The 24,181-nt window shown below is 43.0% G+C and overlaps 1 protein-coding gene across 3 annotated transcripts in view; it reads left to right on the forward strand.

Moving 5' to 3' along the window:
• Positions 1-7,603: 7,603 nt before the first annotated feature.
• Positions 7,604-24,181, forward strand: part of CAPN6 (calpain 6) — a 47,872-nt gene continuing 31,294 nt past the window's right edge. The window contains exons 1-3 of one of the 3 annotated variants that reach the window (XM_015860613.3): positions 7,604-7,749; positions 16,226-16,310; positions 17,133-17,303. In XM_015860613.3, coding sequence (XP_015716099.1) covers positions 17,139-17,303 — 165 coding nt within the window. In that variant the 5' untranslated portion in view covers positions 7,604-7,749; positions 16,226-16,310; positions 17,133-17,138. Of the gene's footprint in view, positions 7,750-9,495; positions 9,609-14,109; positions 14,237-16,225; positions 16,311-17,132; positions 17,304-24,181 lie in introns of those variants that run through there. The other 2 variants (XM_015860610.3, XM_015860612.3) reach the window with 2 other exon arrangements.

Raw genomic sequence — 24,181 nt, forward strand, 5'->3', positions numbered from 1 at the left:
CTGTGTAGACAAACCTATTATTTGAGCAAATTCCCCTCCTTGATATTCTGTATTCTATGACACTGTCTAGTCTAGAGGTACAGGACAGGAGTATCAGCTTGTTGACTTTGCTGTTACCAGCCTTTGCCTATTTTTCACAAATAAAATTTCAAGCTAAGGTAAGTGGCTCTCATCACATAAGCCCAAGTTCTTTGTGCCACTCTGCTCTGAAGAGCGTGACCTGCCTTCGCTCATAGCCCTGCACTCTGCAGCTCTCTGTGAGCTGCCAGTCTGCCCAGAAGTGGTTTTGAGGGAGGGAGATATGCAGCTGAACTGGAACCTGATCACGGATTACTGTCTTAGGTCATTCATCAAGTTTGTATGATTTCATCATTAATAACCAAGCTGCAATATAGTATAACTGAGAGACCACAATGTATTTTCTATTGCCATTCAGTGGGTGGGGGTTGGAGGGGCAGCTGGGTTTAAAGTTTAGCTGGTATACTTTAAACTCTGTGTACATAACCTTGGAGGACACATGGGTGGTGAGGGTTGAGTTACTGTTTTGTTGGACTGGTAAATTTCATTTTGGTTTCATTTAAATTGTAAGGTATTTAATTAATGTCATTGTACAAAGAGCTATTAGTTTAAACGATGCATTTGTTCTCCTAAAACAGATCTAAACTTTCTTTTTGGCAAGCCTGCAGCAATGCTACACGTAGCATTATGTTGACTTTTGTACTTTGGGGGAGTACATGGAAGGGGATGGGAAATGCTTTCCTCTTCAGACAGTGTTGCCCATAGTTAACTTTCTGCTTGGGTATATAACTTGAGTTCCTTTTACTCCAAATTTTCATGTGAAGTTCTCTGACATGGACAGAACAAGCAGAGGTTATGCCAAAAGATCTCAATTGTATCATCTTGTAATATATTGCAGCTTATGCCAATGATTCCTTGCTTACCTGTACACAGTCCATGCATGTTTTGAACTAATTTTGCATTCTCCATTTGTGGTGAGTTATTTAGCATTTTAACCACCTTTTGTGCCATTCAACTTGTACAGAAAACATTTTTATCGACGTTTTAAAGGGAGGGGGAAGAAAAGAAAAAACCCTTCTGCTCCCTAGTTGTAGGTAGAACTCGGTTACTTAGCAAACAGATGTAGATGAGTGGTTGTAGTGTTAGAAATGTTAGCTTGCTCGTGAACAAGCTTTTGAGAGTAAATGCATGGTCTCGTACTTCTCTTAATTAGCTTTTCCTTTCCTCCTGGAAAGATTGTCCCCCTCTCTCTCTATTCTATCTTTGTCTCTCTCGTGGTTGTAAAGTACAGATTTGGGCATAAATAAAATGATATACAATGAGGTTTGAAAAGCAGTTCTCAACAGATTCTCTTGGGGAACTTACTTCTCACTGCGCCCTGCCTTGGCACTTCGATTAGACTCTTTCAAGATAAAACAGATGGAGAACAATCACCTGTTGCCTCTGCTTGAACTGGGGAACAAGTTAATCTTTGGAAGTTTGCACCACTGGTAAACGATGAGATCTTGCTGATCCATTGCAGCTGAGGTATGTGGCACGTGGGCTACTGGCCGTGGCTTCCACACTTGGTTGTTGGACATGGGACAAGTCCCACGGCCCCTGATTTGCAGAGTTTGCACATACTTTTTGATTTTCCTGGATACGCAGCAGAGGGGAGATAGTGGATGATATATAGGAATTACATTGTTATGGGTTCTGCAGGCAGCTCCTCCTCCACACTCCCAAGCTCTGGGTTGAGTACACAGGGCTTATTATTGTATAGCCGTGGTTCTGTTGGCAAAGGAGGACAGGAAATAAAGGCTAGGAAAAGACAGGGGGTCACATAAAGGTGGATTTTGTAAGAAATTGACTTAAAAATCACCCCCAAACCCTGCCTCAAAACCACAGTCTACCTTGATCCATGCATTTATTCCCTATGCCTCTTCTCCCTTAGCAGAGTTTCCTTTTGTTAGAAGATTTGACTTTCTAGAGAAAAAAAAATCCATTTTTGTGAGGTGTTGTGAACTGTTTTTACCACTTGTAATAACCATCCCAGGTCTGAGTATTCTTGTAATGCAATGCCATGCAGCAGAGAACCTGTCCACTTTATAGCTTTGCTCTCAGTATTTGTTACTCATCGTTTTCTCATCTAAATGTACATTTGCAAGATGTGTGTAATGTCATTTTCAAAAAATAAAATTTGGTTTCAATATTTAGGCCGATAAAACCTTTTTGATGCTTTTATTTGCCAAGCGTGTGTTTGCTACGTCTTATAAATTACAGCGGTACTTGTTCATTTTTCTTTGTCGACCTTCCTAAATCAATCCCGGTTGTACTTGCACTAATGCAGAAAAAAGACCAGCAAAATATGACTATCTTGAATTAATTATGACCTACATCTGCCAGTCTGAAACAGCCTTGACCTGTAAAGGACCCGTCCTTCTGACTAAAGGGACCCGCAGTAGGAGACCTGGAGAAGCCAAGGGCAACTTCTTCCCTATGTGCAGCACTTGAGTCAAAACTGAGGATTCAAACCAGCAGGATCTGGCCCTTAACCTGGTCTCTTCCTTAGCGACAAGATTTCCACAGCATGGGAATGTTGGTCCCACATTCGCTTTGGGAGGCTTGGTAAGATATGAGATGCTGTGTTTGTTCTGCTTTTCCAGACAGGCTTGAAAAATATCTCAAGTTCTGCTCTCACAGCTACCTCATCAGAACCATTAAGACAATGGCTTTTTTTTTTGTAAACCAAAGAAATAAGGCTTAGACCTCCCCATTTATTTATATAGTGCTAGCCACTTTGTGTTTGTATCTGCTTGACATCTGCAGGATTAAAAGTGAAGGTCACCTCTGCTCAGACCTGCTGTAGATGAGGTAGCCATGAAATTCCTCCCAAAGAGACATGGAGCCCTTTATCCTTTCTTTTCCACATTTCAGTCCAAAGAGGGCTGTGCTTTTTGCCCCCTGGATCAGAGGAGACCCTATGCCAAGTGGTAAACAGCACTGGGGCTACCAATATGTTGCTCCACTTGGCTAGTTACTGGCACCCATTTGTCATTATCTTGGCGTGCTTGAACAGGCCAGAAAAAGCACATACAGTACAGTACTGTTTGCAGTGAAAGACCACGCTCAAAAAAGCTCCCAGAATAAAACCAATAGAAGAAAAACAGCCTTTATTTGAATGTGCGTGAATTGAAACTGATGCAAATGTTAACAGAAAGGCAGAACAAGTGCTGGAGAAAATACTCTGCTTCTGTCTTTTTGCATACCAAGAGCAAACAAAACACTCTGTTGTCTTTTTGAGGAGCTGCATATTAGATGAGATCAATAAAGAAATGTAAGAGTTAGTGTTTCTGCATATGGAAAATATTCCAGAAATGACAGGTTTTAAACCCTCACGCCACTGTGTGCATCTATCACAGCTATTCCAGAAACTCTACATAGTCATTGGAAACCCAGATGGGCATAGCATGGTACCAACAGCTGGCGCTGGAAACCCGTGGAAATGCTGCTTCTGTCTGAACATAAATCCTACCAACACATATGAATTATTCCAGATTTACAGCCATGTAAATAAGAACAAAATTAAGTTTCCGATGTCTGGCCTTCCTGTGACATCAGCCCAGATTTATATAGAAATGCATGTCAGGTATTTCTGAATGTAATGTTTCATCAGAGCAGCAAAACTGTGTTTGTTTCCAAGAGCTCTAGGTCTAAGCACGTTGGCCCTACACGGTGTCAGTTGTTTGGGCAGAATCAGACGGATTGGCTGGATTGGCCCAGCTGGAAAACCTCTGGCTGGTCTCTAGACCTAATCCCCACTACTTGATGCTCAGCCATTGCTTGCTCTACAGTATGGTTCTAATCAAAAAGAACACACTTTTTGCCTGTCAGGCCTGCCAGCTGCACACGATCCAAGTTTTCTGTGGTTGCTGGCCTTAAATTCCAGCCCAAAATATGGCAGCCAGACCAAGAGGACTAGAACTGGGCTCTGGCAGCTCAGCTCTGTGAAATGCTGAACAGGGTTATAGCATCAGCTCTCTGGCTCCGCTGTCATGTGGTGAAGTTTAATCTTATCTCTTCTGTAAATAAAACACCTTTAAAAGAATTGACAAATCTAAATCCTCTACACAGTTCCTTTGGTAGTCCCAGATCTGTCCCTTGTTTTCCATCTGCTCTGCTGCCCCAATCTTTCTCCCAAGTGCACCTAAACTTCAAAAGCATCATTTTCCATGCAAGCATCACTTTTACAACCATGCAGGTCTTACACGTGTGCAAACAGATGCAAAACACCCAGAAAACGAGTCTGTATAGTTTTCAGTTTTCTTTTTCTTTAAGGCACCAGGTCAGCAATATTGAATGTTACAGTTCCAAAATAAGTAAGAGAACTCCAATGGTTTGAAATCTGTCGGCTTTCAGCCCTGTATCTGCAATATTATTAACATGAGTAACAGCCACTCAGTCTCTGTGTGATGCTCTGAATTACAGTTGCACCCCTCGTGTCAAGTCTTACAACACCAACTGTGCCTAAGAGAGAAGAAGTAATGTTATACGCTGTATGGTTTTAATCACCATATACGTACACTTGACATTGAAAATAACAATAATCTCTCATCTTTAATCTGTATTTTTATTCAGAAATAATACCAAATTTCAAAGTTCTCATCAATGTTTTACAGAAAACTGTTCCCCTCAGATCCCAGAAGAATCCCACTTTATCCAAACTCCAGTTTCTAGGCCACCAGCTACAGCTGGGTTTTACTGGAGTGGTTTGTCATTGCAAAGAAGCACCTTTGTCCAAGGACGTTCTCCTGTTTTGCTCAGGACAGTGTCTAGCTGGACCACCAATGTGGTATAAAGCAGTGAAAACACAAGAGCCAGTAAAGGATGCTAAATGGGTAAAAAAAAAGTCACTTTTGCTGGAAGCTCATATATATTAAGCATAGGTCTTCCCAATCTGTGCGTCCAAATGGATGTTGGCAGCTGAACGGCTGGTTGAAACAGATTTGAGTGGTTTCTTCTGACGACTGTGCTTTATCCCTGGTGTGTGTGTCTTCTTCCACTTTAGTGTTAAGAATGTGCTTTAGCACCCACATATAGCCATGGGAAGTGCCATTAAGATCATTAAACCTCTCTTCTAATAGTTACCACAAGAATGACAGCTAGGAATGCAACTGGAGCTCTGGAGAGAGACGTTATTCCTGAAGGTCCCTGACAACATGTCCATCCAGTGGCGCAGGATGCCACTCACATACCACTAATTTTTCACAACAGCTTCACTGCTTCTCAGAAAGTGTGGAGTCTTCAATTATGTCAGTGTGTTATCAGTCCCATGAGGCTGAACTGCAGCTCTAGAAGCTCATAATGTGGATGTAAGAAGCATGACTAAGAGCCTCCAGTGAACACCAGACAGTGGGACATTGTGCAGAGAGCTGAGCTGCAAAGGTCTGCAGTGCTAGCTTGCATCCCAAAGGCAGCATGGGGACATTGCATGGCTGAGTGCTCTTGGGACACTGTAAGACTGCCAAGGTTTGGTAGAGAGCACTGGAGCAATCAGTGATTTTGCTCATGCTTTAATTAAGAAGTCCTCATCAGCGAAGAAGATAACTATGAGATATGTGAGGGGAGGAACACACTCGATCTATAATGAAATCAACTCTCAAATGAGGTCGCCCACCCACGTACTACCGTGCACATACAACAGGAAGATGAGCCAAATGCAGCGAGATGAGGCCAAGCTTTTATAGCTCTGCAAATGAATGGGCTGTCCTTTGAGTGGGAAGTGGAACTGAAAGGGGAGGCAGTGTAGTTACGTGCTGGAAAAATGAGGGAAACCGTGTCCTCCTGTGCCCTTCTCACAGCTCCTTCTAAAGGATGCTACCACCTCATGACAAGGCACTATGGGACAGACTCTGATGCACATGTAGACAAGAACAGCATCCCTGTCACTGCTTATTCCATGAAACTAGAAATGGAGATTTAGATACAAATTCCTGCTTGGAATATCCTCAGTCTTGAAATCTAAATGACTCAAGATGCTGTGCCGCTGATCAGAACATTCGATCAGTCGTCAGTAAAACTGATGGGCAGTTTCACTAGGATAAGAGTAATTGGAGCACCGGGCTATTACTCAGAAGACCTGCTTTCAACTTCTGACACAGCCACAGGGTTCTGTGTGACCTGCAGAATCACGTAGGGCCAGAACCAAAACATGGGGCAAAATGCCTAAAGTGGACTTGGAATTTCTTACTGCAGGTGCTGGTGGGAAGAATAACCAAGAGTTTTACATGTGAGACTAAGGTAGCTGCTGAGCTATCGGTGCCTGAGATGAGCTGCAGAGCTGGGATCTGATGAGCACAGGCTTGGAGCCATTTCCAGCTTATTCCACCTGTTGTTAGGCTCCACCTTAACACGATGCCTTGTAAAATAGTTTACCTGTAGTTGCGGATGATGTGACGTAACCTTTATATGGCTCAAATGGTGCTTCTGCAGCAGCATCCCATAGACCACAAGTGATGTGGGAACCGACCAAAGCCCCTTGCAACTGCTGGTGTTAAACGAGGTTATGAATGAAGCCCATTGCAGAGGTACACTGCTACAGGTCTCAGCTGCACAGAGAACAGGAAACGGTTCAATCTGAGCGATTTTCTCATGACCCTGAGTCAGCAACGGCTCCATCCAAATCCCTGACAGAAACAAGAGTGCTACAGGCAATGCGTTCAATATTTAATGTCTACACAACACTCAGAACACCGACAAAGAGAAGGGAACTCCCGTCTGCACTGCCAGCCTCAGGGGTTTTCCTCTTCATCTGCATTTTGCAGCATGCACGAGCAGCAAAGGGCTGCGTGCAGTTTGTGACACGTGCTCGGAAGCACAGCTGTGTCAGTGCGGTGTGCGGCACGTTCTTCTCCCTTAACACAAAGCTGCAGGCGGGCACCCAGCTCTGCAACACGGGCTGGAAGGTGCTTGTTCTTCACATGAAGATGGCGACGGGCAGCGCCCGAGGCGAGGAGGAGAGCACCGGGATGTGAGGAACGACTGCGAGCGTTGTGCGAGGCCGCCATCTAGTGAGTGGAGACGGAGGGACCCGCGGCTCCGACAGAGGGACGGGGATGGAGGAGCGAGCCCAGCGCCCGATACACCTGAAGCCATTTTGCTCTGCTCTGCTTCAGGCTCCTTGTCCTCCACGATGGACCGACCCAAGGGATAACCTGTCTCATCTCCTATTCCCAACAGGGAATTCAGGGAGTGAGCTGGCAGTGCAATGTGTCTGCGAGGTGACAGGCAGCTGTGGTACGAGGTTGTGAGTGGGACAGAGCTGCCCTGACACCTTGCAGTAGTAGCAGCTCTGACACGCATGAGAACAGCCTCAGTGCAAAACAGTCCAAATCTGGGGTGAAGATGATCGTGCTGTCACATCCTTTGTGAAGGGAATCCTTCCCTACGAGGAACTCTCCTGGGTCAGGTTGGGTGGAGAAGAGAAAATCAGTGCTTGCTTCTAGCTAGCAATCCCTTGTAGTCATTGGCAGCCATGTCATTAGCAAAGCTACAACACAGCTGTGTCCTGTCTGCAGCTGTGAGGGGCCTTGGGTGAGACCAGTCCAGCCATGTGCTGCAGTCTGGGCCGTGCTGCTGGGGCACAGTGTGCTGCAGGGATGAGGAGCAAGTCCTGCGTCTGTGCTGGCAAACCGAGATGTTCTGAAACAATGCATCAACACTAGAAGACCCTTCTAGACCACAGCAGTGTGTGTGAGTATGTCTTTCTTAATACTTTGATGCAATCCTACTGAATTACCTGGTGGGCTTTATTTGGTCATGGTTCTGCAGTGAGAGCACAGCTGTCTGCCTTGATTGCCGGCCTGTGGGGCTCATCTTGCTTCCTTTCTAAGAGGATTTCTGATGAGAGTTTAGGAGAAACCCCTCCTCAGGCCAGACAAATTACACGTAATTCTTGGATTATGGCACCAGATTTAGTACATAAAAAGTTCTCATAGTTTAGTTCCATGGTGGATCAAAGGCAGCTACATGAGAACATGTCTATAAAAGCTGTGAAAATTATCACCTCAGAAAATGGCAGAATTTTGTTGTACTGGTGATTTTTCACTTACTTCCCTCAACCATGCAAGTGAATCACAGCGTGCAATGATGTCTATAGGAGGACATTGGTTTTTTATTACGATTTAAACTCAAGTCTGCTTACTCAATCACAAATTGAAAACACATGGCTTTACTGTGCAGGGCCTTTTTTACGCATTACATGCTGGAGCTGTAGTGGCAGCTTCCAGGGACTTTCTGTCCAAACTTCAGCATGCCTTCAAAAGGAAGTTGGGTAAGCGCCTTATAAGAAAGCAAACAGTCCTACAGTGCGCCTTGTAGAACAGAGATTTATGCTCTTATTTAACACTTTGTCTTCATAGTGTTTTCTGAATGTAACTTGTCCCCCGAGATCACATTCCTTTAGGCAAGTGGATTGGCTGAATAGCAAGGTTTGGGAGGAGTAGGTCTGTTTGCAAACTCAGGCCAGCTATGCTAGAATAGGAAGAATGAAATGGAGGAAGCAAATCAGGGAAAACATTTAAGAGTACAAATGTCAATTTGTAATGTTATCTTTAGTGACACTTGTTTAAGAACTGGGCTGCATCTACAGAAATGTAAGTAAAAGCTGCCCAAAGGTAAAAGTGAATTGTTTATAGTCCACAAATGAGAAAACTTCCATGACAAGTTAACCCAAATGTTCAGGATTTACCAGAATGAAATTGTGGCGAAGTGGAACACGTAGAGAAGTTTGTTTTACCAAATCCCATTTTTAAGGGGAATTTATTTTTGACCTCAACTCAGCTTCGTGGACAGCTTTGGACCTGTGGAGTCTGTTCTGAGGGTCTCCCAGGACAGCTTCCCCATTCAGGCTGTTTTCCCTTCTGCAAGGGAAAAGGGAATGGCATCTTTAAGGCACATGCTAGACTGCTTGCAGTCAAACTAGGAGAAAGAACTTAGCAGTGTGCAAGAGCCAGCCCCAGAACTGCTCTGGGCTTGCCATAACACTCATGATTGAGAGCACAAAGCCACCTGTTGTGTTTTGCTGCATCTCTTGGTCTGCCAATTGCCACCCAACTGCAGGTCCCACAGAAATACTGTGTGACTCTTCCCCACAGCCTGGACAGGCTGTTATCAGAAGGGCCTGCTGAGGCCAAGGCATGGACACTGGCTTTATGCAACTGAGGAACAGTGCGCAGCCTAAAAAGGAACATCATTTCTTTCATGATGCACATTAAACTGCCCTGTTTTCTGTATTAAAAAATGCCTGCAACTCCTGCCAAGCAGCCTTGCCTCATCTCCTCCTTTAAAAATGCATTCCCAGTTACAGCCACAACTACAGATAACAGTTTACCAGGAATAAACAAGACTCTGCATTTTGGGTCAGCTCGGATTGTTTCTTGGTGTCCCTTGTGACTCATCGTCACTGGAAGGGTCATCCTTAAACACACCCCTCTACTAATGTGCTCTTGGTACAATCCAAAGAGTTTCAGGTTAAGAAGCTGAGGGGATTTTTGTTTGCAGGAGTCAGTTTGGAGTTTGATGTGCCTCGGAGCAGGACCCGTGTCAGCCAGGTAAGTGCAGAAGGTTTTAAGGAAACTTTTATTGACTTGATATGCAGCTTCAGGAGCACAGTGGACATTTGTTACTAGCAACCAGCACTTCAGCAAGCACAGTGACAAAATGCTTTTCTATACTGCTTTAAGATACACTTCTTACAGAATGTGGCATCACAGTCGTATGATAACACTGAGCCAAGCAGTCACTGTGATTTATTACAAAGCGTGGCTGCACTCATTACTGCTGGAACAACCAGCCAAACACCAACACAGCCATCATTAGCAGTTATACCAGATAAGGGGGCTGGAATGATGAAGTGTGATTTAATCTCTCAGTTCTCATATAATTCCATTTTCCCATACTGTTTCTGATCTTCTGAAGTTAGGCCAGTTCTCACTGTGGATTCTTTCACTGTGTAAATTCAGGTGGGCATTTTCATCTGTCATATTTTTTTCCAAAGCCTTTTATACTGTGTCTAGAATAAGTGGATGCATACAATAACAGAGTAGCCTGATAGAGTTACCCATTAATTTGTGATCATAGACCTTTTTTGAACTAGCTTTTATGAAAAGACAGAATGGAGAGATATTGGAATCCTAAAGAGAGTTGTTTCCCGTGGTTTCAGTACAAAGGCATGGCTGGAACAAATTGGCTGACATTGCTGTTAGCATTTTCTTTACAGCTTGCTACGGATCTTTTTGCTTCCAGTAATGTTAATTGTAACAACCAGCATCCATCATATTAAATTACTTTCTTCTGAATTCAAAACTGGAATGGTACCTCTGTGTAATTAGCGGTAAATCTCCCTGGGATCGGGGCTATAGCAGAAGGCACTGAGGGCCACGTTATTAAAAAACACGCTGGGGCCTGTGCGGATTGGGAAGACTGGTCTGCCTGGATATTGAAATGTGCCCTTTGGCCACTTTGTGTCTTCACTTGCTTGTTGGTAACAAGAGAAGATACTATGTTAGCTTAGAATCAAGATGGATGAAGATTGGAGGCCCTGCAATGTACACAGGCCCAAAAAGGTTTCCTTCCATGAGGGAAGCAGAGCTGAACCAAAATAATGCATGTGGCAATCTCTATCCTGAAACAGAAGCAGCATCCCTGGGCACGCACTTTTAATGCACATTGGCAGTGTTGGTGCATGTCTGTTTAGAACAGCATTTCCTGCTGTTCTGCTGTAGTGCTCTGTATTCAATTTTGTGCTATCACCCTGCCAGCTCTACAGAGCCCCTTTGAGTCCAGATGTGCGGAGTGTTTTGAATTTCTGAATGCTGACTGAGATCTAGCAAGGGATTTCTGCATCTGCAGTGAAGCACAGGCAAAACACCGCTGTCTTGGGGCTAAGCTGTACTCAGAGAAACTTAACTGCCTCATGTTACTCAGAGCTGCTTGGTGCAGTGTGGATTTCCAATAGTGGCTGCCAATTAAACTGCCCCTCTGGCCAAGCTGCTGGTGCATTGGTGCAAGAGGTCCCCCAGGAGTTTGCTTCTTACATTTGGACAGGGCTGGGGAGTCAGACAGAACATGGCATTTTTTTCAGTTGGGATGAAGGCTGTGGGGCAATCTCTGCTCATACCAGATGGAATCTTCCTTCTTTGGCATAATCACCTGTAAGTGTGGCTATTCTCAGCTGCTGTTTGCTCCAGCCTTGCAGCCCCAGCACCCACAACTCGTGCCCTCAAGCTGCACTTGTAGCTGTGGGAGAGGTGGCTGCAGCTTGCAATTAGCCAGAACTTCACACACCAAAGGATTTGCTTTGCTAGAGTTGTGGATATAGCACTGCCTTTCTGGAAGGTAAGAACAGGATTTGCATTTTTTCTGACTGTAACCCAACTAGAAGAAATGTTGGAAGAAAGGGGTGATGCTTCCTCAATGTATTTGTAGCTTCTCTCTTATTTCTCTGCACCTGAGAGATTACTAGGCTACTGCCTTGAATTACTGCTGCCATGTGTCAGCACTCAGTGACTTACAGCTGAGTTCTGTTCCCTCACCACCATGCAGGCTTGCTAGCAGTGGGACAGGTAGCTCTGTGTGCAGCTTGTGTTTCATGAGGATAGAGGAATCGGTGTGAGGACTGCAAACAAAATTAATAACAGGATTCCTGGTAGGGCTCCTGTTGAGCTCTTGGGCTCACTGCAAGGGTGCACTCGATCTTGAAACTCCTCTCAAGCCACTCTGCTGGATGTGGGCTTTGCCTTAGAAGCTGTATGCAGTCTCCCAGCTACTGCTATATTAAATCCTTCTGTCCAGGTGAGGCCTTAAAAAAACCTTTGTTAAGCACTATCATGTTGCAGTAGAAGAAAAGGAGCATGTGATTAATGTTATCATAGCAAAGCTTTGGTTTGTAGCCAGGAGATTCTGCTGCTCCTTGATACCATCCATGAAAACAAACAGTTGTGGCCAGCCCTCCTCCTGCTATCTAGTTAGCCTTGAATTTCTGCTTGGAAGCAGCTGTTCTCAGCTGAAAATATGTGACCTTTGATCTATCAATTTGAATGCAAAGTATGGCAAAACCGAGCAGCAGCACAATGTTGGCATCTTTCTGTTTATATGAGAAGAAAAATGCTTGTGTTTCTTTCCTGCAGTGAATTCTTGAGCTGAGATAGGGAAACCTTTATATACCTGTTGAAGTACCGAGTGCCATAAATGGTCAAATTAACCTTATTTTGTTGAAAATTCAAAAGCTGGATGAGAGGAGAGCTAACATGGTACCACCATGCTGTTCAAAGCTCGCAATAACACTTGGTATTTCATCCTGTGCAGAGAGTGTAGCTGTGCCACACTGAGAAGGACCATGGTCATTAACACGGGACCTCAGTGCTATGAAATACCATGTGCAGCAAATTTGATCTGAATTGAGCGTGCACTTATGAATGCAATTGCTTATCCACAAAATATGAATTTAACACTGACTTTGTGCTTCAAATTAGTTGATGCTGAAGAGCAGAGAATACACATTATAGCATACAGACTCCCAGTGCAGTTGGTGTACTGAAATGTTTAAAGAATACAAATGAGTAAATTTTTCCAGTCAGAATGTTTGATGTAATGGGCAGTGATGCTTCCGATGCATTAGTAGGAAAGTAATGGTCAAGATCATGAAGCCACAGTGTATGTGAAGCAGAAGTTTTGCAACTGCTTTAAATTCCCCAACACATAATGCAAATCTGCAAAGTCACTGTTTTGTAAGGACCTGCAGTCATTCTGCACAGAAGGAGGAGGAAATAACCTTTTCCAGCTGGAGCCCTGAAAGCATTTTCAATGAGGAGTTTTATAGGAAAACAGTTCAAAGTAATTTAAAGCTTTTGGCTGCTCTTCTGGAGGCACTCGCTGACAGCAAGCTTTGAGTTCTGAAGAAGAGATATTTGCAAAAACACTAAACAGCTTTGTTTGTGAACAGTTAAGTACTTGAGTCCCTGTGTTGCTGTTATAAGCCAAACAGTGGCTCTGATGCTGAGTGATAGATCAGTTCTGAAAGAGTACAACTTAGAATTGGAGGGTTTTTTTTGCACAATGTAGAGGCAGCTCACAACTCCAATTCCAGAAGTGGAACCTGAGGACCAAATACTGGTTATTATTGTTAATATTACCATTTGCACAAAAGAAAAGCAATCTCGCTGCTAGCAAAGGGATGATATAGAGCACAGTGCATGCTGTGTGTGTCCCTGCTGGCATCACCCTGCTCAGCCCAGGCAGGGGCTCCTGGAACAGTGGGAGTGCAGTCCTGAGGCTGGGGCTTCTGCCTGTTGGATGGACCAGCGCCTTGCTCCACTCTGGAGTTAAATATCAACTAGAAGTTTACTTTGCCCTTTCAGTCCTGCTGCTATGCATGAAAACTCCTTTGAATCCTTCAGTTAGAACAGAGAAGCGGGGTATGTGGTAGAATTAATGTATCATAGCATGCCAAGTCTCTTCCTTGCAGAGGAGTTCCGTCTAGAACAGAGGTCTTGCTGCAGCTGCTTGGCAGCGTTCATCTTTGGAAGGGAAAGTATTGCTTTCTGTAAGGCAAAACCAGCTCAGTGCTGTCCCTGCACCCCTCTGACAGTGAGAGGGCAGCATGTATGGGGCAGCTGGCTCCACAGCTTCAGCTACTCTGCTCTGGCTTTTTATCCTGCATGGTGCTTAGTTACACACAGCAACACAAATAGGCTTAAAAGAGATGACTTTTTGTGTTGGTTCTTGTGTGCTCATTGCATGGCTTTAATGGTAGCTAGGGTGTAATTTTCACTCAGCCTGCCTGGACAGTTAGTCAGCCCTGTTTGTTGTGGACCGTGTACATAGCAGCTGGGAAGAGAACATTTAAGATGGGAAAATGTGAGTGTAAAGAAACACTGTTTGATTGGGGCTCTCCAGACTGGGAATCATACTTAATGATCTTGTGAAGAACTGCATTTCAAGTAGATGTCCCTTTAATTTAAGGCTGCTTATAACGCCAGGAGCTGGTATTTGCAGCTGTGTTGAATGTGATTAATACAGAGCCTTGCTTACTTTGGGCAAGCATCTCTGAGTATGAACTGTAAGAACATAGTGCTTGTACTGCCTGGCTGAGGGGTGAATGCTGGATGGAGCCCTATGGAAAAGGGGACCTGCAGTGACTTGGCTTCATTGGAATAAGAATTTCACTGGAAAAGAGAGGGTAAGAGGAAAGAGCTTAAAGTTTGGTGTTTGAAAGTCAAGAGATGCAGGACCTTTGTACTCCTGCTGGCTTAAGGGGTTAATCATGGCTCCAGGGAAACCCTGGGGTCAGTTGTGCTGAACTGCTCAGCTCAGAGACCAGAAAAGAACTAAGCTGTTACTTACAGTCAAAGAAAGAAACAGCAAAAGCATGACTTCTAAGCTATAGAGCTGGGGATTTTTTGGTAGGTTTTTTTTTTTTTTTTTTTTCTCTTTTCTTCTTTGTCTTCTGTCCTTCTTCTGGGGTGATCTCTTTTCCTTGACAGAGTGGCAGAGAGCCTCCAAAATGTGGCACGATATTTTTAGGACTGCGCTGCTGAGCCTTTGCTATGCTGTACACAGCTCACACTGTGGCACATGACAGTGTAGGGAATCCTGGACAGAGCAGCTGCCAAGCCTGCCTTTGTGTTTTCCTCAAGTGTGGCTGCACATTGTGAGTGCCATCATAACCAAAGATAAATCTGTTGAAGCGCAAAGGCTACCTTAATGCATACTGTAAACTTGAGATTGGGTATAGAGCACAGCTGGGTAATTCAGGTAATTCAATGCTCAGCTGAGGGGCAGCAGTTGGGACCTGCTTAAAGCAAGTCAGTGGAGTGGCTGTGGTGCAGTGAGTGTGGGAGTGTCAATCCTGGAAGGTCTCCTGTTCCAATCCAGAAGATAGAAAGGGAGAAAGGGTGGGGGAGCCAAGTCATTAAAGACCAATCTCGATGAGTTAGGCAATAGCAGCTGAAAACCTTATCACCCTGGGGCTATTCTAATAACAAGCATGTCTTGCAGATAGGCTCAGATTAGATTCTTACTTAGCTTGTGGGGAATTTTTAATAAGCAAGACTGCCAGTTATCGTGAGATAATCTGTATTCTACTCAGATTAGCCAAACTAATTCTTTTCTTTTGTCCCTGAGCTGTCGTTTTATAATGGGTAATTTGACTTTGAAGAACAGTCTGGTGAGGGGAAGCAAGTCTATTTAATCTTGTCTTGGGAAACCATCTGATAAGTGAGGTGCCTTGTGACATTTTCGGGGGATAATTAACAAGAAAATAAACCATAGAAAAAAAGGACATTATTACAAATGGCAGAGTGTTAGTGAGGTATTTGTTTTTGAACAGTTGATTGCATACAGTTTTCTTTCATTGAAGCTGGATGACATAATCAGAGAATATAAGGTCCAGTTCCAAAAGGGGAAGCCTCGGACTGGCTGAAGTAAATTTTTCTATCCCAGCGATATTAGTATTTGACTCCAAGTCGTTACAGTCCTGATGTATGCAAACATTATTTCTGGAGTTTTGACCTAAGATAAGATTTAAATGCCTAGATAGGCATTCAGTACTTACTTCATGCAAATATCAGATATAGACTTGTTTCTTGTTCTGTCAATTTGCTGTGTAAGATTCTGCTGGTAGAAACAAGGCTGTACTTACAGGAGAATTAGTTTGAGTGTGTTTAGGAGGCTTTGGAATGGATGCAAGAATAGCAGAGAGTTCACCCATTCCCATGAATGAAGGCAGTAGAGCAGCACTTCACATACTTGAAACGCTATCTAATTTAGTTTGGGGCAGGAGAAGGAAAGGAGTGAGAGGAGTGGGAGAAGAAGGGAGGGAGGGTTTCAAAACCATTCCTATGTTATTATTTTGGCCTTAGTAGCTTTCCTTCATGCACAAAAGTGGTCATCACAAATGTGATGTTTCCAAGTATTTCTCATTACTTCTCTGTATTTCCCCTGTTGTGTTCACTTGCCTGCTGGGAAATGCTTGTGCTTAGTTTGGTTTTCTGCAAATCTGTGCAATCTTGTGCAATTTGTAATGCAAGTTGCTCAGGGATCGCAGGCTGAGATCACTGCACCAGGACACAGCAAGTAGGACAACATAACACCATTCTCTGTTGCAAGTGTGTGTCTTTAGCTCTTATAGCTGGCTTGAGGTAACCTGTGTTTATCTTTATTGCTATAGGTACTTAAAGGTAAGGAAGATACATCCTTAACCTATACTGGGAAGGAAGAGGAAACTGCTGTACCAAAGAAGTGTTCTGTACGGAGTAAGTTCAAATACTCTCTCCACTTTCTTTGAATAGCACCCTACAGAGATGGGAGCATCTCCATCCCTCGTGTTCCCGAGGCTTCAGACTGTCCTAAGTGATTTGTGTGGTCAATTTTTAGTTTTTAGAATTATCTTAAGCAACTTATTTGAACTCTGTTAACTATGACTAAACTTCCAAAGTTAGACAGTCGTGATTCTTGGAACCAAGGTCTGGAAGCAAGTTGTTTTTTTTAATCTCTTGTTGCTAGTGTTTATTAGTATTCTCAACACTATTTGCAAATGTTTGCTACTTCTGGGAATTCAGGTCCCTGGAACATAGCACAGAAATCAAGGACATCACTGCTAGCTAAAGTATTGTCACTTAAATTAAGATGGATAACTGTGGAAATCTGTTTTCCATTCTCAGTAGGCATAAGAGTTGCAATAGATAACTGAAGTGTTAGTGGCCAATAGAAGAATGCAGGGATAGAAATGGCCTTGCTCTTCACAAGATCCATTCTGTTACATTTCCAATCCATTGGACAAAGCAAAGTGCTTTATTTGTTTCTTACCTGGAACCTTTAATTTCTTTCCTAGTGAAGTTCTCCTCAGTCAAAAGTGGCATCCTTATACTTATGATACTGTTCTGTATTTTTCAGTCTACTACTTAGCACAATTGAATTTATAATCTGTTTCTTAAACAGAAATCAGTAATTAATTTTGTTTAGAACGAATTACATGCTCTGTTGTCAAATGCTTGTGAGGGCTTTGGACCATGTTTTGGACTACTTTAAAGAGACTTTATAATTTACGTAAGTCAATATTCATCTTACCTATACAGAAAGATATGTCTTCATCAGTTCAGCCCTTCAGAGATCAGAAGTACCACGAGCTGAAAAGGCAGTGTATCCATCAGGGACGGCTGTTTGAAGATCCTGAGTTTCCAGCCTCAGATGAGTCCCTTTTCTATCAAAAAGCCCCACAAGGGAAAGTTGAATGGAAGCGCCCAAAGGTAATGAGCACTCACTCTCCAGTGATCAGATGCTGTTTGTACTGTTCTACTCCCACTATCTTCTCTGTGCAGAAACAATTGTTAGTCTATTCTTCCTCTCTTTTTCTATTCATTTCTTGTCAGTGTGCAATCCAGACAGAAGTCTATCTGTGTCACTTTGCTGTCCAAAACAAGTCATGCCTTACCTTATGAAGATGAAAAATAAGCCTTCTATACAGCCTGATCATGCTTTTACTGCTGATGACTTTCTAATAACAAACAACTTGAGGTAACTCCAGCTGAAGTGCTATTTAGATTATCTGTTTGTTTAATTAAGAATACCTCTCTGTAGTAGATCAGTCAATACAGAAATATATTCTGAGACTATATTCCTCATTTTCTGGATCTGTCTGTGGGTATGGAACTGTATGGGAAACTTGTAATCACAGTCTGAACCTCTGATTAATCAGCTGAGGCAAGTGTTGGGTCAGCTATGGGAGCACAGGTGAGAGTAATTTAGCTGCGCTCCCAGTAGGGGTGGAGCTTGACTCCATCTCCTCTAGACCTCATTTAAGGGCTGACCACCACTAAGGCAGCATCTCTTGGAGATCACTCCCTGGTGGATATTGCCTCAGCATTTCCCAGTGAAGGCATCCATATTGGTGAGTTTTTCTGATAAATAACCTTTTGAATATCTGTTACCATCTTTGTACCTTTCCACCTTACAGGAACTGTACGGGTTGCTCTGTTGACAAGAGCGTTTCAGAAATGGTTGAGATTTCTTAATTGAATTTAAAACCTGTCACTTCTGGGGGGCCTAGTGTGTAGGCAGAGTGATGGCAATATAAAATCTAAGCTGTAGCTATTAAATCTAGTGTCCTCACCAGGACATCAGATGTTTTGTTTGTTTCTCTTTTTTATTTTATTTTTTTTCTTAAGGAAAATACAATTCTTGTAAAAACTTTATGGGAAATAAGGACTTATGAACAGAATAGATAAATATTTGTGCCTGGAATGCTAGAAGTAAATTAATCATGCAGCTCAATCAACTGTTCATCATTATACCTCTCTGCATGTTTTCAGAGTGATTTGTAACTAGCATGTGGGAAAAGTAAAACTCACAGTAGCAAGGGGATATTGGTCTATTCTCAAGTAGCTAAGTTGTTTATGTCTATAAATGAATGATTCGTAATTTTTCTTGGAGAGTAGGAAAGGGAAGAGCCAAAAATAAGAGAAAATCATGTGTGTATGGTTTGTTCTCAAATTTACCTTTTGTATTAACTGTAATGGAACCAAAAAGCCCAGCTATGTGCAGGTCTTAGGAGGTTTGGTTGAGTCCTGCAGTATAATAAGGCAGGACACTTTTGAGCTGCTCCCAGGGAATACTGAACTACACCGATATCTAGCTGATGCAGAGAAGGTATGTTCTCAAAGGTGTGTGTAAACCTTTCTTTCTATACTGAATTCAATGCCTTCTTCCTCTGCTGTGCTTCAAAGGTTCTAGTGAAACCTTTGCAGAACTTCTTGTCTAGCTTAAATGGAGAGTTTTCCTTTATTGACTGATATACTTGCTGGTCTTGGCACAACTTTGTTGAAGTGACTGAATTTTGACCTTGGCTTCTATAAAACCTGGACTTCATCTTCAGAATGAAAAACTATTATCTGTCTGCTCTCTGCCTGCAGTGCTTATGTCTGTTTGCTTCTTCAGCTTGCATCTTAGCAGGAGCTAAATATCACGAGTCCCATCTGATTGTGATGAATGTACTGCAGGTCGAAGCTATTAATAATACTTATATTTGGGATCTGGTAATTGGTTCGCTCTGAAGTCACATGCTTCACATATCTCGTTTTTACAAAGCAGTTCATGGTTGTGAACATATAATTCAAGGAACATAGTATCGTTTTCAGTTCTGACCACGTGGCTTTCCATCAGAGAGTGTAATCTGTTCTCACACTCTTTCAAGTGTAATGAAGAGCACTGGAAGCTTGTAGCTGGATGAACAAAACATTTTTAACCTGAAGTATGATGAATTTTTCCTTAACTTTACTCATGTTCACTGTTGGGATTAGGATTTATCTTCTGGAGGCATAAGCTGTGGCTTTTCTTGGAAAATGACAATGACAGCATGATCTGCTTTTCTGCATATCTGGTACTGTTTCTTGTCCTTTGTGACAGGGGATGACAGATGAGGCTGATGAAGCCTGGCTGTATTTGCCAGGATAGCATAAGATTGTTTGCTTTTTTTCTTGATGGTGTTGATTTTTCAAAGCAGGTTCAGTACTGAAATTTTAGTGAGCAGAACAGGAGTTGCTTTCCTAAATGGGTTTTCTCTCCTCCTGTCTTCTGTATAGGCATCCCTGTATTAAGAAAGTGACCTCCAGCGGGTTTAATAGAATCTCAGACCTCTATATCAGAATAAGTATCATGAAATACTTGGGTGGTACTGCCCAGCACAGTGCACACCTGGGTTAAATGTCCCTCAGGGTAATGTGTGGCTTTATCTTTTGATTCCTCTGTATCTTCTGTAAGCTGTTTTCCAGTTAGAGCATGAATAAGACCAGGAACTTACTTGATTTTTGGGACACTGTAGCAGTAGAGGCAATGGAAAGGAAAGCATCTGGGAATGCTGCGTCTGTATCTGGGTTGTCCCACATTGCACTGCAGGAACATCTTCATAGCACAGAGCAGTGGCAGCTTCTCAGCCTGGGCTATCTGCCAGGATGGTGCCTGGAGAAACCCAGAGCTGGAGGAACAGTGCAGATTAAAGGGGAATCCTTCCCTTCCCGAGTGGGAGAGTGGAGTGAGTAGGCATGGGGTTACTCAAGGAGTACAGAACATCATCAATTACAGTGTTTAGCATTTTAACTGGCAGTTATGTATGCTGTAATTAGCTGTGTTTACATGTGAATGGCCTCCTTGTTATTGCATTCATAATTGTTACAGCAGTTTTATTTGCTATTAACAGCAGGTTCATCTTGAAATCTTGACCTCCAGAAAAGATTTTCTTGTTCCTAGTATTTAAAAAAATTTACAGATGTTTCTTTAATAAATACGTATAAATTTATAAAGCTAAGGGTATTTTTTTAATAGTAGTTTGTAAGCCTTGTGGGTGGAAGGCTTTCCTAGGAAAGATATAAGTGCTTGAAGGCAAAGCAAACCAGTGTGACTTTAAAGCATTTGTCTCAGAGAAATATGATAGAAACTGGGAGGTAAAATCTGGGAAAAAGTCTGCCCTGGGCGATAACGGGAGAGGCTGATAGGAATGTTTGTATGCACGTGGCTCTTAGTTTGGGCAAGAGAGAATGGTTTTAAGTTGCACCAGGGGAAGTTCAGGTTGGATATTAGTAAAACCTGCTCATAGTGGTGCTGCACTGGCACAAGCTGCCCAGGCAGGTGTGGGGTCACTTTCCCCGAGGTGGTCAAGAAAAGGGTCGATGTGGCACTGAGGGATGCGGTTAGTGATGTGGTGGTGTTGAGTTGATGGTTGTACTAGGTTATCTTAGTGGTCTTTTCCAACTTTAATGATTCTGTAATTCTAGGTTAGAATTATGGAGTTTGGACAGGGCAGGCAGGGAGACAACAGCTAGACAGGACATCCTCAGAGGAAAATTGTTTTTTGATGATGCTGAACTCTTTTTTCCCTCGTTAGCTATGTGCACAATGAGCTATTTACTTCTGCAAATGAAACCCAGCTCTGTTGAATGTTTGATGTGGTAAGGTGTTGCGGTGTCCTTTCTATGTGACTGTGCCGAGCTTGGCCAGCTGTCAGTGTGTAGAGAAGCAGTGCTGGCTGTGGGCTGCCTGCCAGGGCCCCCATGCTGAAGGCAAGAGGCTGCTCCTGGGGAGGAAGGTGTTGAATCCCCCCAGCTGTGGGGGCTCTGGTGTTGGCTGTTGGCGCAGCTCCCAAAGATGCATGTGGCAACACAAAGGCATGCTCTTAGCACGCGTTGCCCCAGCAACTGTACATTCTAGGCAGGGATTGTCAGCCTGCCCTGCAAACAGTGATACAGCTGCAATTAAGGCACATCATGTTCAAGTTGTTAGATTTAATTTTGAGCTGGGGGGAAAGGGTTGCGATGATGGGTGAACGTTATTGATATTAACAATGAAGTGCCATACATCTGAGATTCTGGGGTAGGCAGGATTGTATCGTGTTGTGTACTGCTTTAACGCTAAAATTAGAACTGGCACTTGGCTTTGGAGCCTTGTTTTCTTATTGGAGAGACTAAAAATCTGCCTCTGGAGCTTTACCAAAGAGGTGATGACTTGGAAAACCAGGCTCTCGCAGTGATCATACGTGGGCAGCTTACTGACATGGGTAGAGAGCACAGAAATAATGATTAGCTTATTTCTTAATTATTTTATTATTTTTGCTTATTTGTGAATAACTTATTTGGAAAAAATGCCTCAAGGCTTGTATGATTGTAGAAGAATATAAACTGATTCAAGCATGTGAAGAAAGAAGTGAAAGATTAATCTACAATTCACTGTCCTATCCTCTTACAGTGTTGATGCTAATGGTGATAACAAGCTAAATAAATAAATAATGTGCCATTATGTATCAGTATAATGCCTTGCACGGCAAATATGTCTGACACGGTGAAGGTACTAGAGTACGTGCATGTTTGTTTCTAGCTCCTCTAATGGTGATTTGCTTTGATTTTGGAGGGGAGAGATGTTTCCCTGGGGAGGACAAAGATGAAAAAAACAAATGAGTGTATCTTCTGATTGAAAGATGCTTATACTCTGGGTGCCTATGACTTGTATCATCTCAGTGGATCGTGGAAGATGCTTGTTGCTGCTGTGTCTATGTGCTGTGTGTGTCCCACTGACTCCAAAATCAGGCAGATGACAACCAAAATGAGTCATACCCTTTAGTACCTTGGCAGATGGTGAGCTATGTGCAACTGTTTTATGCAGCCTGTTGCCCTTTCCCCTATCTGGGATAGGCAGAGGTAGGTTTTGAGGGAACATGTGTTTCTGTGTTTCATTGTGTGTTTCATATCTGGGAAGGTTGTGTGTGCGCATGCACACTGGCCAAAAGAGGTAAAAAATAAGCAGGAGAGGTTTTGCCTTTTTCTGGAGGCTGAGGAAAGGAGCAGGTCAGACCCTGAGATCAATTTGGGACAGAAATGTGTCTTTGCAGTTGAGGTTTGTGGCTGCATATAATGAACTGCTTTACAGTTTGTGTTCTCAGAGAATACTTGGAAGTAGGGACTGAGTAGCCCAGCGTTGATGGTTGATGCTCTTTAATAGCATGGTGAGAAAGACAGCCAAGCTTAGAGCCACTAGAAGGTATTTTTTTTGTGTTATGGAAGCAGTATTACTTTTGTATCTTGTCCAGGTAGATATTGTGTGCTTGCCAAGAAGAGTAACAAATTCCTACTTTACATCTTCAGTATTTTTAAAATGAGGTTGAGTATCAGGACAAGTTTATAGTTACACTGATGTGACAGTTTGCGAGGTGTTTTCCTGCTTCTCTTTAGACGGTCACATTTCATGTATTCGTGTTTATTTATAGAATAATGAGAACAACAGAAAATAGGATTTCTATCTACTAAGGCAGATTCAGCCCTCTGTGAGTCTCTCCCCATCTCATTCTGCTTCTAGGTCCGTGAGGAATTCACACATGGAGCTGTGATGAGATATTTACAAATGCAGCCACTTCAAAACATCATTTAAGAGGGCATATCTCGCATTAGCCATGTAAATAATGTCTGACAGTTCACAGCATCTGAATGCAGCTGGGAGAGGAGGGGGAGATTCCAAAGCAACACCAAAGAGCAAATAATTGAGTCTCTTCCGTTTAAGATTAACATTATTACTTGTATGCTCTTGGTAGCCAATCTCTCAAGGAGACAACTCTTCTGAATAGAGAAGTTAAGGACCTTTATTGCCTGAGCAGAAAAGAGTGGTTACAGGGTGTCCCCCCCAACCTGAGGGCACAAAAAGCTGACTGTGGTACTTGGAGGTAGCTTGGATAGGAGGCTATCCTGGGTCAAAGGGCCAGAGCTTAGGCAGTGTATTAGTTCATATTCACAGGACAGTGATCCTCTCTGTGTCTTTGATGTGACACAAGGCCTGTCTTATGTCCCAGCAGCTGCTTTAATTGCAGTTTATTATCAGAGGTTTGGATTGGAAAGTGTGTTCATGTTGTCTGCAAGTTTGTCCTGCTATTCTTCTGAGGTTTCTTCTGTCACCAGAACATCAGAATAGGAGGGTGCTGTTTAAAAGAAACATGTATTTCCAAGGTGAGTCAGCATTTGCACCTGCTAAGGGTGATATGAAAAAAACAGTAGTATTCCTGGTGGACAGTATAACCATCTGCTTTTCTAGGTGGTGGGTCCAAGAAACACAGAAGAGTTATGGGGTAAAGCAGTGCTCAAATGCAAAGGACTATTGCAGATGTGTTTTTATGTGATTTCTTTTGCAATTGTTTGATTCCTGTAGTGAGGAAGTGAGCAGAGCTGTGTGTGGTGCCCTGAGGACTCTTCTTAACAGAGCCAAACAAACAAGCAAGGATCTCTTAACCACCTTAATCCCTTCCGGCAGTTATTGCTGGCAGCAGTCAGAGTTCAAGTCTTAGAGGAGTGCATCCAGCGATATGACCCTTGTCCAAGTCCCATTTTCCTAGACCAGAATCTGAGGTTCAAATCAAGGCTGAAATTCATCCTACACACTGCCACTGGGAGATGTTGCTGGGGAGTTCAATGTGTTGTAGCTCAGCCATGCTCTAAATAAGAAACCTTGAAAACATTATAGTACTTCATTCAGACACTGTCTGTTTCTGTGTTTGAGAAAGTTCATCAGAAATAAGAAGAGGAGCTTTGCTCTGTTCAGGGCTCCCATGGTTCTTCTAACCATTCTGCATCAGCCAGATGCCTGGCTCTCATGGTGT

Source organism: Coturnix japonica, chromosome 4 (assembly GCF_054131305.1).
Source record: "Coturnix japonica strain WE chromosome 4, WE-NBRP24, whole genome shotgun sequence".
Lineage (NCBI taxonomy): Eukaryota > Metazoa > Chordata > Aves > Galliformes > Phasianidae > Coturnix > Coturnix japonica.